This window comes from Athene noctua, chromosome 8, assembly GCF_965140245.1.
Source record: "Athene noctua chromosome 8, bAthNoc1.hap1.1, whole genome shotgun sequence".
NCBI classification, from domain to species: Eukaryota; Metazoa; Chordata; class Aves; order Strigiformes; family Strigidae; genus Athene; species Athene noctua.
In genome coordinates, this window is record NC_134044.1 from 16,225,741 (window position 1) to 16,238,970 (window position 13,230).

Here is a 13,230-nt window from a genome sequence, read left to right on the forward strand (position 1 = left end):
AGTCTGTGGTGTAATCAGCAGAAAGCCACGGAGCTTGGCAAGCTTGAAGAATGGGGAAAATTATACAAAACGTCTTCCTCCTAAGCCATGGGTTTGGCGTTAGTTGAGCCTCATAGAGACACTACAGGAGACTGCTATACTGCTGCCTAGCACAGAGCAGAGAGGTGACTGGCTGGTATGAAATGCTGATGTCTTTGAGAGGCACTTGCAGCACATGTATATCCCAGGGCCTATTCTGTCTGAGGCTATATCTAGAAGAAATTTTAATTGGATTAAATGGCAGAATTCTGTGCAGGTTCTCTTAATTTGGAATATGTCAGGTTCAGTGAATTTGCACATAAAAACTAAACATCTCTGTCTGATTTTCAGACAATACAAATGTATCTCATTGGACTTTGCATAGATTTAATCACATTGGTTTTTTACATCAACTTTAGTTAAATTGGTACAATTTGCGTGAGTAAAAGGTTCCCTCTGTTCTTTCTATTCAGGTAATAATTAAGTTCTTCCTCTGTCCCAACAAATGACTGAGTCAGCTTTTGCAGCATGTAATACCTCTGTCACTGTTTCTGGAACCCCAGTGCCCTCTGGGCTCCACTCAGCTTTACTGACTTTGTGTGTGAGAAGGCACTGCTTCAGAAATCTGTCTATGCTGGACTCTTGTTGGAGCTGCCCCCAAGTCACTGCTCTGGTAAACCTTCACTAAGCAGTTATGAAACAAACAATCAGCACCCATAAATCCATAACCAGCTAAATTTAGATTATACAGAAGTGCAGCTAATCCCACCTTTGCTCTGTTGAGTAACATGCTTTGATAGGCTGAAGAGGAAGTACACAAAAAATCTCTGTTGGTAGAAAATAAATGGATGTTTCTTTGATGAGTAAAGTGCACTTGTGCTCTGTTGAGCACAAGCTGAGGTTGTTTTTCTAACTGCTGGCTCTCCAAATTGAAGCTTTAATTTGAAATTCAAGCTATCTTTTTCCTGGACTGAGAGCTGTAATGATTTTGAAAATGGAATGTAGCATTCTTATTAAGTGCAGGTGTCAGATTAAAATTTCATTCCCTTTCTTATGTTTTGAACAGTGCAGAGCTAACAGAAGGAGAAAGATAGCAGTTTTCGGTCAGTATTTTCAGTTGTCCATTGCCTATGGACAAAATTCCAGCATGCAAATAGTACTCTTCTACTGTGACCTAAAAGAAGTGCATTTTCAAGGTAATGTTCACGAGTTTAGTAGATGCTTACAAATGTGTACTATATGGATAATGTATTACTGAAATTGTAGCTATTAAATCCTTCCTTTCTTATCTTTGAGTTGAAATACATCACAATGTATTTCATTTCCAGCATACCAAGGTAAAGAACATAACATTCCTCCTGACTAATCTGGCATCCCAATGGATATTTGAATAAAGCAAAGACCATCATAGGTAAAACTACTTTCTTCTTAATTTTGGGGTGCTACACTTGCAATCATGAGATTAGTAAATCAGTTCATAAAATCCAGGAAATTTTTCCAAGTCTGCCAATAATAGATGAGATATAAAAGACAGCTTTGAAAATTTATTTTGGAAGCAGATCTCTGGCAAGAAGAAACTGCTGATGTTTATCTCTTTAACTGCCTTCCTTATGTAGGGTTGGGTTTTTTATACAGTGATAATCTAATCAACTGCTGCTGGCTCCCAGAGTTCAGCAATCTCATATCTGCACCTTGATGTATTTTATATTTATTGGCTTGGATCTACAATACACAACAAACGCATGTTTCTTTCAGAGGCAGAGTGGTGGCTTTTATTTCCATCAATGGGTTTGTAAAACCAAGCTACCGACTGAGATAAAGGATTTAGACTACTGCAAAGGTCTGATTCTCCCTTGCACTGTTTCAAATCCAATATTCTAGTGTAAAAGTTGGTGATGTTGGTACTAGTTCATTCTAGTGTAAACAAAAGGGACTCCTCTCAGGCTTGGCTTAATGAATACTGAAGTTGTCTCTCCTGTCCTCAGCACTCTAATATGAGCAAGCCTTTCACTTACTTGAACCCCATTTTAAATAGCTGTTTGTGCTTGGTTGATTTTTTCAACAGATCCCAAATGCATTAGTGCAGTTCTTTGCCTTCCAACCCAATTCCTGCTCTCCTGAGTAATACTGCAAACCTCTTGCTGCTTCCTGGTGGTTTCAGGAAGGATGACTTCTCCAATCTGTTATCTCCTGGATAAGGCTCCTTCGTCTCAAGGTATAGTCCTAAGGTATGGTCACTTCTTACAGAAAGAGAACCCTCCAGATATCCAATGGTTTCTGCAATTAAGCTATTAAATCAATTACAGTTTCTTCACAAAAATTCCTAGTACAATTTCCTTTTTATATAAATATATAGAGATGTACAATTATAAATTACTTAAAAATGAAGAAACTTGTCAACATCTATTTATATGGCCTTTTCTGATATAAATCCTACACTTCCCATGACTACTGGAGCTATGTAGTGCTCTCCATTAAGTAGATCACAAACACCTCACCGCCCAGGCTCCGGGAAAACCCACTGAGAGGTGACTGAGCTGAACTAAAAGAAGTCTCAGTTTGGCAGCTCCTGCTGCTTTTACAAGTGGAGAGAGACAGGAAAGTTAACCTGTTGCTCATTCTGTCCCCAGATCGCGAACTAAACCCACGCTGGACCCCAGCAAAGTATGAAGCTTGTGAAATGCATCACTATTTGTACTTCGTTCTACAAGCTCTACATCTGAAACGAGCTAAACTGAAATAGAGATCACTTGTGTCATTGACAGGTTCAGAGTGAGAGATCTGCATTCTGCTGTTTGCTTTGAAGTGAACTGTGTTTATAAAGGAGTGCTTGAGTTTTGAGCTAGACAGGAAAACAAGGCTTCTGTCTCAGGAGTTAAGCGAAGTTCTTTATCAGTAAAGCATTTAGGATTCTAGATGGCATCTGGCTGTGTTTGCATATGCATAAAAATTTGTGTGAACAAAGTTTAGGAAATACAGCTGACTACAGGAGGTGATTTTTTTTAGTATATGACTGTGATTTCCTTTTCCAAAAAACAATGACAGTTGGATAACTTTTTCTATCAGATTGAGTCTGCTCAAAGTGTGACATTCTAAAAATCATAATTGTATTCTGATCCAGCTAAAATGCTTCGGTTTGGGTTCTCATGGTCAAAATTCAAACACACATTTCAGACCTCCAAGCTTCCCTGCTTGCCACTGAATCTTAAAGTCATGGATAATCAAACACATATAGATAAAAGATGAAGAATGCTAACTAGCATGCTGCTATAAAGTGAAATATTGGTTATCAAAAGGAACACATGTATATAAATTGCTTTTATGTTATAAATTAAGATATGATCTTTCAACCTTTAAATATGATATAAACTATTGAGAAAGAGTGCCCACAGCAGTGGATATGGACCCAAGAGGAAAGCCTCTGTATATGTTATTTCAGACTTTAGTAGGTAGAAGGGGGTGGCAGTGTAGCCTCTCACTGCTTAAAGAGCGAGCCTGAGTGGAGGATGTGACCTGGGAAATGAACACCAAACCTAGGAAGCAAATAGATCTTGGAAACAGAGATGCCAAACCCATTGCCAACAAAGTCAGTGATTCATCAGACATCCAGTTCTTGCTGAGCATCACTGATTCATGATATACTGATAAGAGTAAGGAGATGAGTGGCTATTAACATGATTCAGAAAGATAAAATATATATTGCCATTATACTAAAATTGTATATGACCCCAGAAATACAGAAGCTTCTACAGAAATAAGCAACCTTTGCATACTTAATGCAGAACTGGAAAACATTTTCACTGGACCCCTGCAGTGATGCCTCACTGAGAACAGATACATCTGCCACATCTTCCTTCTCCCTTCTTTTCTTGTGCATAGGGAAATTGAACAATAATACTATAGTTTCCAAAGTAGATCAATAATACCAGAATATTCTAACTTCATTTCAGGATAGTATGCCCACGTGTGTAATTGTACGAGTAAAACTATGGCAATGTTTTGATTCATCTAGAATTATATCAGCCAACATTTCCCAGCTGGATGGGCCCACGACATACGTACAAATTACAGAATCATACAATAATTAAAGGAGGAAGGGAACTCAAAGTCACCTGGTTCATACCCTACTTAAAGGCTAAGTAACTTCAAAATTATATTAAATTGGTCCAGGTCTTGTCCAATCACAATGGAAATACCATGACCTCTCTGGGTCCCTCTCTGATTCCCATGTTTGACCACCTTTGTTATGAAGACTTTTTAATATAATTAGTAATATATGCCCATCATGAAATGAGCTTCTCTTCATACCTGCATTCAGGAATGCATGCAGAAATGCCTGTAAATGTGCTCTAACAGGGAATAACAAAATACAGAGCAGACAGGCCTTTGTTTGACAGCCAAACCAACAAGATTTACCTGGATAGTACATAGTGCATCTGTGCCATGAGCAGGACTTAAAACTGTAGCTGTTGAAAATTCATGTTAGGCTTCAGAAATAATCTTGTGATGGCTTAATAATCACAAAGATCATGTCTCTGCTTTTTCTCCACTGCCCTAAGAGCTCCAAGCCTCCAGGTCACCATCAGGTTATGTTTTCAGTTTTTCAAAGAATTATGCTTCTCTCCCTTTTTTTGTTTTTAAGTAAAACACTATCTGAGTCAAAAATACCCACTTAACTCCACAAGTTTAGGTTTATGAAAATAATTTCTTAAGACTAGGGTCAAAAAGAGAGAATTAACAGTGGTAGAGAAACATCTGAGAAAAGCTGGGAAACAGAAGCAGAGGCAGTTCCCTTCACACTGTTAATACTATAAGTACAGGGCTTCCAAGAGAGGCAAACCTGAAACCTTCCCTGTAGTTTTGAATAAGCTTTTAGGGATGGAGCATGTGACACCCTCAAGTCCTGGCAAATTCTCTTTATTCTAGGCCTGCTATACAAAGAACACTGAAGAGGATAATCTGTGAGAAAAGCTTTATGTAAAAACCCTAAATAAAATTAAGTTTACTAGTCAGTTAAGATTTTACCATGGAAAATAGCTTTCATTTTATCCCACAGTTCTTCTATTGCCTTGTGTTAACATGTAAATCCAGAAGAGGAATAAAATGAAGAAAATAATACAATAATAGAAGAATCTTTTAAGCAAGCACAGGCTGTAAAGCATTGCTCTAGGCTCTCTCTGCATGCAGACTGCTAGGAACAGGTTTCTAGACTGCTGTGTTCAAAATACCAGGTGCAGTAAATTACTCCAGTCGCATTCACTCAGTGAAGCCACATGGGTTTGCCCCTTATTTCTGAAAATTTTTCCCCAGGCTCAGGTTTCATTTCCCATTGTGCAACAGCATAAGGCGACAGGACTTGCCAGAGGTCACAGAGTGAAGAGGATATACCCATACTTTCCTTTATCTCAAACACCCGTTCTGCAGAATGAGCTCTTGTACCTTGGACTCTCACATCCAACGTGAGTCAGCCCGTCTTTCTGGCGCAGGAGGTATTGAATTTTTGACAGGAAATGAGCAGGAAAAATGTGAGTGAAATTACCCTGTTTGTTCAGGGACTAAGACCACTCACCTGTTTTGCAAAACACCAAAGTTTCACCAAAGTAAAACACTAGCAGTGATGGAGGCTATGGTTAAACAGTCAGATAAGCAACCCTGAAGGCATTGTGTTGGTTAAATGGCATTGTGTCAGTCATCTAGGAAAGAAAAAACTGTAGGGTGAGGCTTTCTCCCTGGAAGGCAAGTACCTGAGACACTGCCAGGCCTCCCCTGGCTTTTGTAAATGCAAATGTGCTTTTAGTGAGGTGATGGTAAAGCACTGGGACAGCTGGCCTTTGTTAAGGACACCCCTGTGCCTGTCAGCAGGCTGAGTCCTGTGACAGAGATGTGGGTAACAGAAGCTGGTGGTAAGTAGGGAGTTAAGTTGTGGTACTTAAAACATGAACTAAAAAGCAAGACAATCTGTGCTGAGCATAATGTGAGGGTACAGAGTGCATAAAGAGATCTCACCAGCCCCGATCAGCTTCACTTGAGGTCTCTAACCACAACCCCTGCCCATGGGCCCAGCAGCCCCATTTCAGCCCTGCAGGCTGGTGTCCTGGCCTGCCCCCATAGCCCCAGACATCCCCTCATGGGGTTCCCCTCAAGGGGCTTCATCTTGACCCCCACATGTAGGCTCATGCCTCAGCCCAGGGGTCAGGAACTGCCCTGGGCTGGCCAAAGTTTGTTCCAGCTGGCTCAGGAGCTGGTGCATGAGGGGCCCATGCTGCGGCCAGTCAGGGGGCTGGTGGCGTGTGCCCTGCTGACAGTGAAGAGGAAGAGACTGGTACCTGGATGGAAGCCATGGTGGGAAGGACCCCAGTGTCTCACACCACCTGTCTCCTCACAGGAGGAGATTCTCCAGGTTGAGATTGTTTTACTGATCGATTATAGAGTCCTCTATGGGGCTTATGTGAGCCGGAGGTTGTACAGTAACACCGCAGCAATTTTCCGTTTGTGTTGGAGTCACTCTTTAGTTTCGTTTCTGGTGTCTAGTCTGATTTTAGTCTGTGGGGAAATCAGTGCTGATCAATGACTGTGGTAGTGATTTCTTCCTTCAACCACACCTGGTGTTTAAAAGAGTGAACTTTGATATGCACCATGACAGCATGGCCCAGTGGATAACTGGATGGAGTCCAGTCTCTGCTCCTCTATGTGTACCTGCTGAATTAGCTCTTCATCACAAGCCGCTTCATCTTGATGTTTGTGCAAAGTTGTCAACTGTTTTGATATCTGCAGACAAAATGAGTAAAATGAGAAAAGAATTATTGTTTCTGTTGTCCCTCTAGATTTAAATGTCAGTATTAGATTTGCATAGGCCTGAAAAGCTTGAGTAGTTTTCAAAAATTAGGTCAAACAGCCAGCTGTCATGACTTTTACCTTTTGATTAACCTCCTGAGACTGGACAAGACTGAGTCCAATCTTTTTTTTCCTTTCAGATCTGGTTCAATGAGACATTTAAGAACATTATTGGACAGGCCTGTGTTTTGCCCTGTTGATCTCAGTGATCTCAGTGAGCCTAGCCAAAGCCTCAAGTGCTTTTGAGCTTTCTTGGACATTTTGCAGACTCCAGCTCCGGAATGTTACAAAACTAAGGATAAATCTTCTTAATGTTTGGCAGACATTTTTGTTTTCACACCTGTTCACAGTCCTTTCTTCTCTTTCCTCCAAATTTTAGGGCTGAATTTCACAAATGACTTCATCTCTTTAATAGTCTGAAGCAAAATCCATGGAGTAGAATACCCTGGCACCAAAACTGTGGACAGTAACAGAGGAGAGACAAGAATTTCTCTAGTCTACTTGTTTGATGCTATTCCTGATCATTTTTGTCACCTCTGCTATCTCTGGAGACCAACCAGACACTGAGGAGGCTGCCTAAAATGAAACAAGGGTAAGAGCATGGTGAGGGGGCAGCCGTTAGGGCCACTCTGCACTAATGCCTGGATAATCCCAGTGCTGCAGATGATGGCCACTGTTGAACTGAGCTGTGGTCCTTTAATTAAAGACTTTCTGATGCCTTAGGCTGTAGAAAAGATATCTAGGGATTTACTCAAAGAGACACCCTGCTTCTGTAGGTCTGACAACTAATATTTTTTTGCATGATCATTCACATGCTATGAGTACCTGAATAAACATTTTAAGTATAGGTATTTTACATGGTTCCTGCCTGGCAGCCAGTAGAGTTTGAACTAAATCAAATCCTCTAACAAAGCACATGTATGTGTGCTATGCAGAATGTTTTTTGGGGAAAAACTTTTAATTCTTGAGGAGTTCCTTTACCAGCTCAATTATTTGCTAAACCCAGAGTGTAACTATAAACAAGGGATTATCACAGTCTGGGTGTGTAGTTTACGCTCAGTTCTTGGGTGTATGCTGTTTAATATTCCGAGCAATAATGTGGAAGAAGCCATAAAATCATGACTGATGAGGTGTGCAGGTGACACAGATTTATGGATATATTAGATAAGGAAGACTATAGAACAGTGGTACAGAGATCTGTAGCACTTGTAATATCATGCACATTTACTTAAGGCAAATACACAGTTGTATTTCTGTAACCAAAATACAGGCTATGCTTGAAGGAAGATAGCATGACAAACGTTTTCCGAAAGATCATGTGTTCACAGTGAGAAATCAGTAGAATTCAATATCATAAACAGAAGGTCTGATCTGATTTGAGGGTGAAATTCTGAGTCAGCTATGGAAGCTATAGTCAACTAAGCATTTTTGCTCATTTGGAGTGTGCTATTTTAGTCTGGAGTCGAAGTTTCAAGAAACCTGATGAAAATGATGTGAAAAAGAATAGGTAGAAGAAGGTTAAAATATTGAAAAACATATATTGTTAGATAAATGAACTTAAATGTCATAATGCCTACAGAGAATAAGACCAAAGTAAAGGAAGTAGGAAAGATAGTTTGGAATTCTGTCATTATGAAATTACTGAGTCTTGGATTCTATAAATTGTATAAAGGTGTAAGGTTTCTTTGGTTTGTTTGCATGTGATGGAATAATTTTCTTGTTAGAGGACACTTAAAAGAGAAGTACTTCCTCAGGTTTGTAATGGTACCTTGAAGTTACCAATGAGGTGGGGCTCATTAGCTCAGCTGCCTCATGGCATTACCAGTGGCTTTTGTTAGCTCCTCACACTTCAGCTGTTTGAATACTTGCAGATGATCTACTCACTCTGCCATCGCTTTTGCTGCTGCTTTCTAGGAGCAGAGCACAGCAGAGCACAGTGCTTGCTTCCACTTTCTGTCTGCCTGAGCCATCCTGCCCTTCCCTTCACTCTGCCCCAGGCTGCTCCTTCCTGTCATCTCACTGGTTCCAGACTCCTCTCCCAGATAGTGTTCTCACTTCTTGGATTTATAACCCCACAGGCATTTTTCTTGCTCTCTCCCCAAGATCTGTCTACCTCACCTGGTTCTGTTTTTGCAGTTTCTCCACAGTCATATTTCCAACTCCTGCTCCTTGCAGCTTGGTTTCCTTTCCTACTGCCACACTGGTCTCTGTTCCAATATGCTTTTCACATGGCTCTGTGTCCAGATCTGAACTGGACACGGTCATTCTCCTACCTGTCTGTGCCCAGTGGTATTGCGGCAGCAGCTTGACAGTGAAGAAGAATCAGGATGCCAGATCTGGTTCCTCGTAATTTACCTGTTTAGTCCCTAGCAATACCTTGGTGCTGGGTAAATGAGGCTTTGTTCACATACAGTTGGTCTGGAGCGTGCTGCATGCACTTAATGCAACCAGAAAAGGAAATTCAGTTGTAGGGATCTGACCAAACTGTATTTTGGCCAGAAGTCTGATTCTTCATGAAGTTGAACAGACATGGTGTCAAAAGCACTGTTTTGCTAAATGCACTTCCCCCACAAGCAAATTATAAGCCCCTTTTTTTTTTTTTTTTTTTTTTTTAAAGGGAGAGAGTACTAGCCTCTAATAAGGAAAAGTTCACTAGAATTTTAAAATACAGACCAAATAGAATTTTTGTCTCTTTTGGAGCAAGTTTCTTTCAAATGACCTGTGTTCTGCTTGGAGTACACCAGAAAAACCAAGTGTGAGACTCATAATCCTATGGAAAGTATTGTTCCAAAGTGTTCAGTTTGGTTATATTATTAGTAACAGATGACAGCAGCAGAGTTCTTCTTTTAACTGATCAAATTCTCAAAAGTAAGTAGTTGTTCTGACTGCCTCAATTTCAAGACACTCAAGTTCTGAGCTCCTGATGGCCTCTGAAAACCAAGCTTCTTCAGGGTAATTTTAAGCTGGACAGTAGAAGTGAAATGTCCTGATCACCTGACATTTTAAAATAGAAGGCTTTCAATCTCTACCAGGTATCTGTTGGTCTTTTAGGCAGCCTTTTACTAGGCACTACAAAAGGGCACCTCTTAAATGTTTGTCCATGCATAAAAATATTTTAATTCTTTCCAGTTAGTTAACATAATCTCTGGTACCTTGAAAGATCCAAACTATTGTAACAGAAGTCTCAGCTCTGGAATCTGTACATAATCTCATTTTTTGTAATGATTCCTGTGAGTCAGGGCAAATTCTGCTATGGGATGAAGCAGTGGTAGCTGTAAATCCTCACACTGCTCTGCATTGTGTAGACATGTCCTGAGTCATGTTCTTTAATTGCCTCAGATTGCAGCTGTAGAAAGTACAAAGATGAAAGGAATCCTTTACAGTAGTATGACTATCTTAAATGGTGCCCTTTGATAATGCATAACTGAGAGCATGGTGTAAAGGAAAGTTTAGGAGTTGTCTGGTCCTCCGGTTAATGGAGCAGAGTAGGGGCTGAACAGAGGTCCTCTAGTCATTCAAACCTGAAAGTGATGGAAGGTGCAGTTTAGGCATCTTAAATATTTTTCAGCATTTCCAGGTATGTCAAGGTAGGGTCCTTGGCATGGGAGAATCCCAAATCAATAGCCCTTCCTGAAATCTGTGGTAAAAACTAGTCTCAATATGGAAGAGACATACTCTGAGGTACATATGGATGAAAGATAGCATATACAAGATTCTTTAGGAATATAAAAGGAGTCTTTAAAAGACCATCTAGAAAATTCCCTCAAGCTTCTGAAAGGGTTTTAAACTTTGAGGAAAATAAACTTTTTCTCCGAGGTTCTTTATATCAGAATTTATTGAGTGACTTATGTGGTGATGGATGATGTTGAACAGGGAAATCTATTTATCTAATATTATTGCAGTGATTGATAAAGAAACATCACAGTTCTATTGCCCAGCTATTGCCAGCAAGAAACTCTAATCTCCCTCAGACTAAAACAAGTTGACAGTGAAAGGACTGTAGCTGGTTATTCTGTCAACTCTTCAACTTTGAAATATATGCCCCTTTATGCCAACTTGAAAGTTTACCTTCAGTTAGATAGCAGACAGAAGACCCAGGGTTGAATCCTGGTTCTTGCAGCCTGTTCACATAGCGGTGGGTGGATGTCCTAAAGTACATCCACATGTTGACTTGGCCACATGTACTGGGTCTGGCTGAGCTTGAATTGGTTTTCCTCTATAGCAGCCCTCATGGTGCTGTGTTTTATGTTGGTCAAACCACCACACCATGCTAACTCTGCTGCAAAGAAAATCAAAGAAAGTGGTGGATGGAGAGCCAGAGCAGCTGGAGGCAATCTAGCCATGCTCACAGAGCACAGATCTAGTAAGTCAGGATGAGACGTGTGCTAACTCAAGGACAATTTTATAGGGTGCTGCCCTTGCACGTCCAAATGGTGATTTTTAGCAACACCAAGCATTATCATCTAGTTCAGGGCCCTGAGCAGTCATGTACAGTTTGGAGGTACAGCTACTCCACTGTCTGCCTATAGCACAGAGACAAAAATCCATTCTTTCTCTCTTCTTCATCTGTTAGGACTGCAAGGTCTTTCAGGCACTGCCCATCTGTCAAAGTACTTTTGTACTACACCTTTTCTGACGTGAAGTCTGATCTCAGCAGAGACACACAGTCTGTGGCTGGCAATAAAGCCTTGTCTGACAAACGCAATTTTGCTGCAGCCTATCATGACTCAATAAAGTGCACAAGTTTCCAGTTTGCTAGCAGTTTACTCACTGACTTTGACCAAAGAAACCATTAGGACCTGACCCATTTTGCCTTACAGAACCCCTTTCTGCCAACGTGTAATCACAGCAGAGAGCAAGCAGAGTGTCTTCACTAGACCTGCCCCTTGGGGAACCAAAACAATCAATGGGAGCCCTGCCTTAGACCATCAAATCTTCCCTCAGTTCAACAAGACTGTGTAGATTGACAGGACAATGAACATGAATTATATTTTGGGTGAGGCTTCTGTCTGAGGGTGGGGAAGAGCACAGGTCATTGGGCGTGAAGAGCTTATTTTTGCAGCCAAATAAATACCAATATATAACTTGGGTTCATCTTGTTCCATGAATGTGAAAATGCTCAACCCACAAGATGACTCAATAAAGAAAATTTCACTGTCTATCAAGAAATGATGCCAACAGGGAAGGAGGATATGACAAAACTCATTGTCTAAAGATGAGGAAGGTACTCAGTGCTTGCAGCTAATGATGCTGACAGCTTCCACAAATTCCTCTCTGCCCTGGAGATGACCCAAACCAGAGAGCAGGAATGTGCAGCAGAAAGAACAGCTCTTTCCTAAAGGAAGTGATGCCAGATGGGGCAGGCAGGAACTGGTCACTACTGTGGGTCAGAGAGCTGCAGCTCTGGTATGGGTCCATTCTGACAGCAGCATGTGCGGTGGGGCAACTCTTGGCCACTCATCTCTTTGCTATAAGGATTCCTCATGAATTTCCTGTGTGGCAACTTCTGAGAGAATTCTCCTATCTATTCAGAAACTACAAACCTTGCCATATGGCTGTTATACAATAAATCAAGGCACATATCGATGTTATTTCTGTTGTCTCATGCTTACCACCCCACAACAGTTTTGTTGTTGCTTCATCCACAACACCATAAAAAGATCTAAAAGCTTTACATCTTTGGGCTTCATTAAGTTGGTCTCTGTTCAGACAGACTGGACAGAAGATGCATGTTAAACAAATCAGAAGGAATGTCTGAGTGCACCCAACTGAAACAGATTTGTTTTCCAAGTATAAAAGAGGTTTTTTATCACTCCTGGCATATATATATTTCAAAAGTGTTATACTGCAGGAACTCTTATTCTAAAGCTTCTTTGTAGCAGTAGTTGAAGGATTAAGGGCTGCTTGTTAGAATATATTTTTCTCTCAGAGAAAGTTGTAATCATAAGAAAGTGCTGGGTGTATAAGCCTTTGGCAGAGGATGCACATGTGTAGTCAGGAAATCTTCTATCTCTTGGATCCCTAATGGGAGATGTCAGCTCTCTCAAATAACCTCTGTTCTACAGCCTTCCAATTAATGACTCTTATGTAATAATGAGATAGCGAAGGCAAGCCACTATTTAAATATGGCATGTGAGCATCCCAGCCTCAGCCAGGTTTGCTGATCCTGCAGTACAGTTATGTGGTGGTGGACAGCTTCCTCTGTATCACTGTGGAGGAGAAAAGGCCAGAGGCACTGATTCACTCACAGCAGAGAAGTGGCGATGCACTGAACCAGCAATCTCCACTAGTAGGTGCAGTCTCATGGTAACAGTGATGTGAAAGGGATTCAAGAACTCAGCTCAGTTCCAACTAGGCTGTGGTCTCCCCACATCCCCT

The 13,230-nt window shown here is 40.9% G+C and overlaps 1 protein-coding gene across 1 annotated transcript in view; it reads right to left on the reverse strand.

Moving 5' to 3' along the window:
- The window catches only part of LOC141963289 (IgGFc-binding protein-like), an 80,170-nt gene extending 71,053 nt beyond the window's left edge, over positions 1 to 9,117 (reverse strand). Inside the window, exon 1 of the mRNA XM_074912483.1 lies at positions 8,971 to 9,117. Within this exon, the coding sequence (XP_074768584.1) occupies positions 8,971 to 9,117 (147 nt within the window). The remainder of the gene's footprint in view (positions 1 to 8,970) is intronic.
- Positions 9,118 to 13,230: the final 4,113 nt, after the last annotated feature.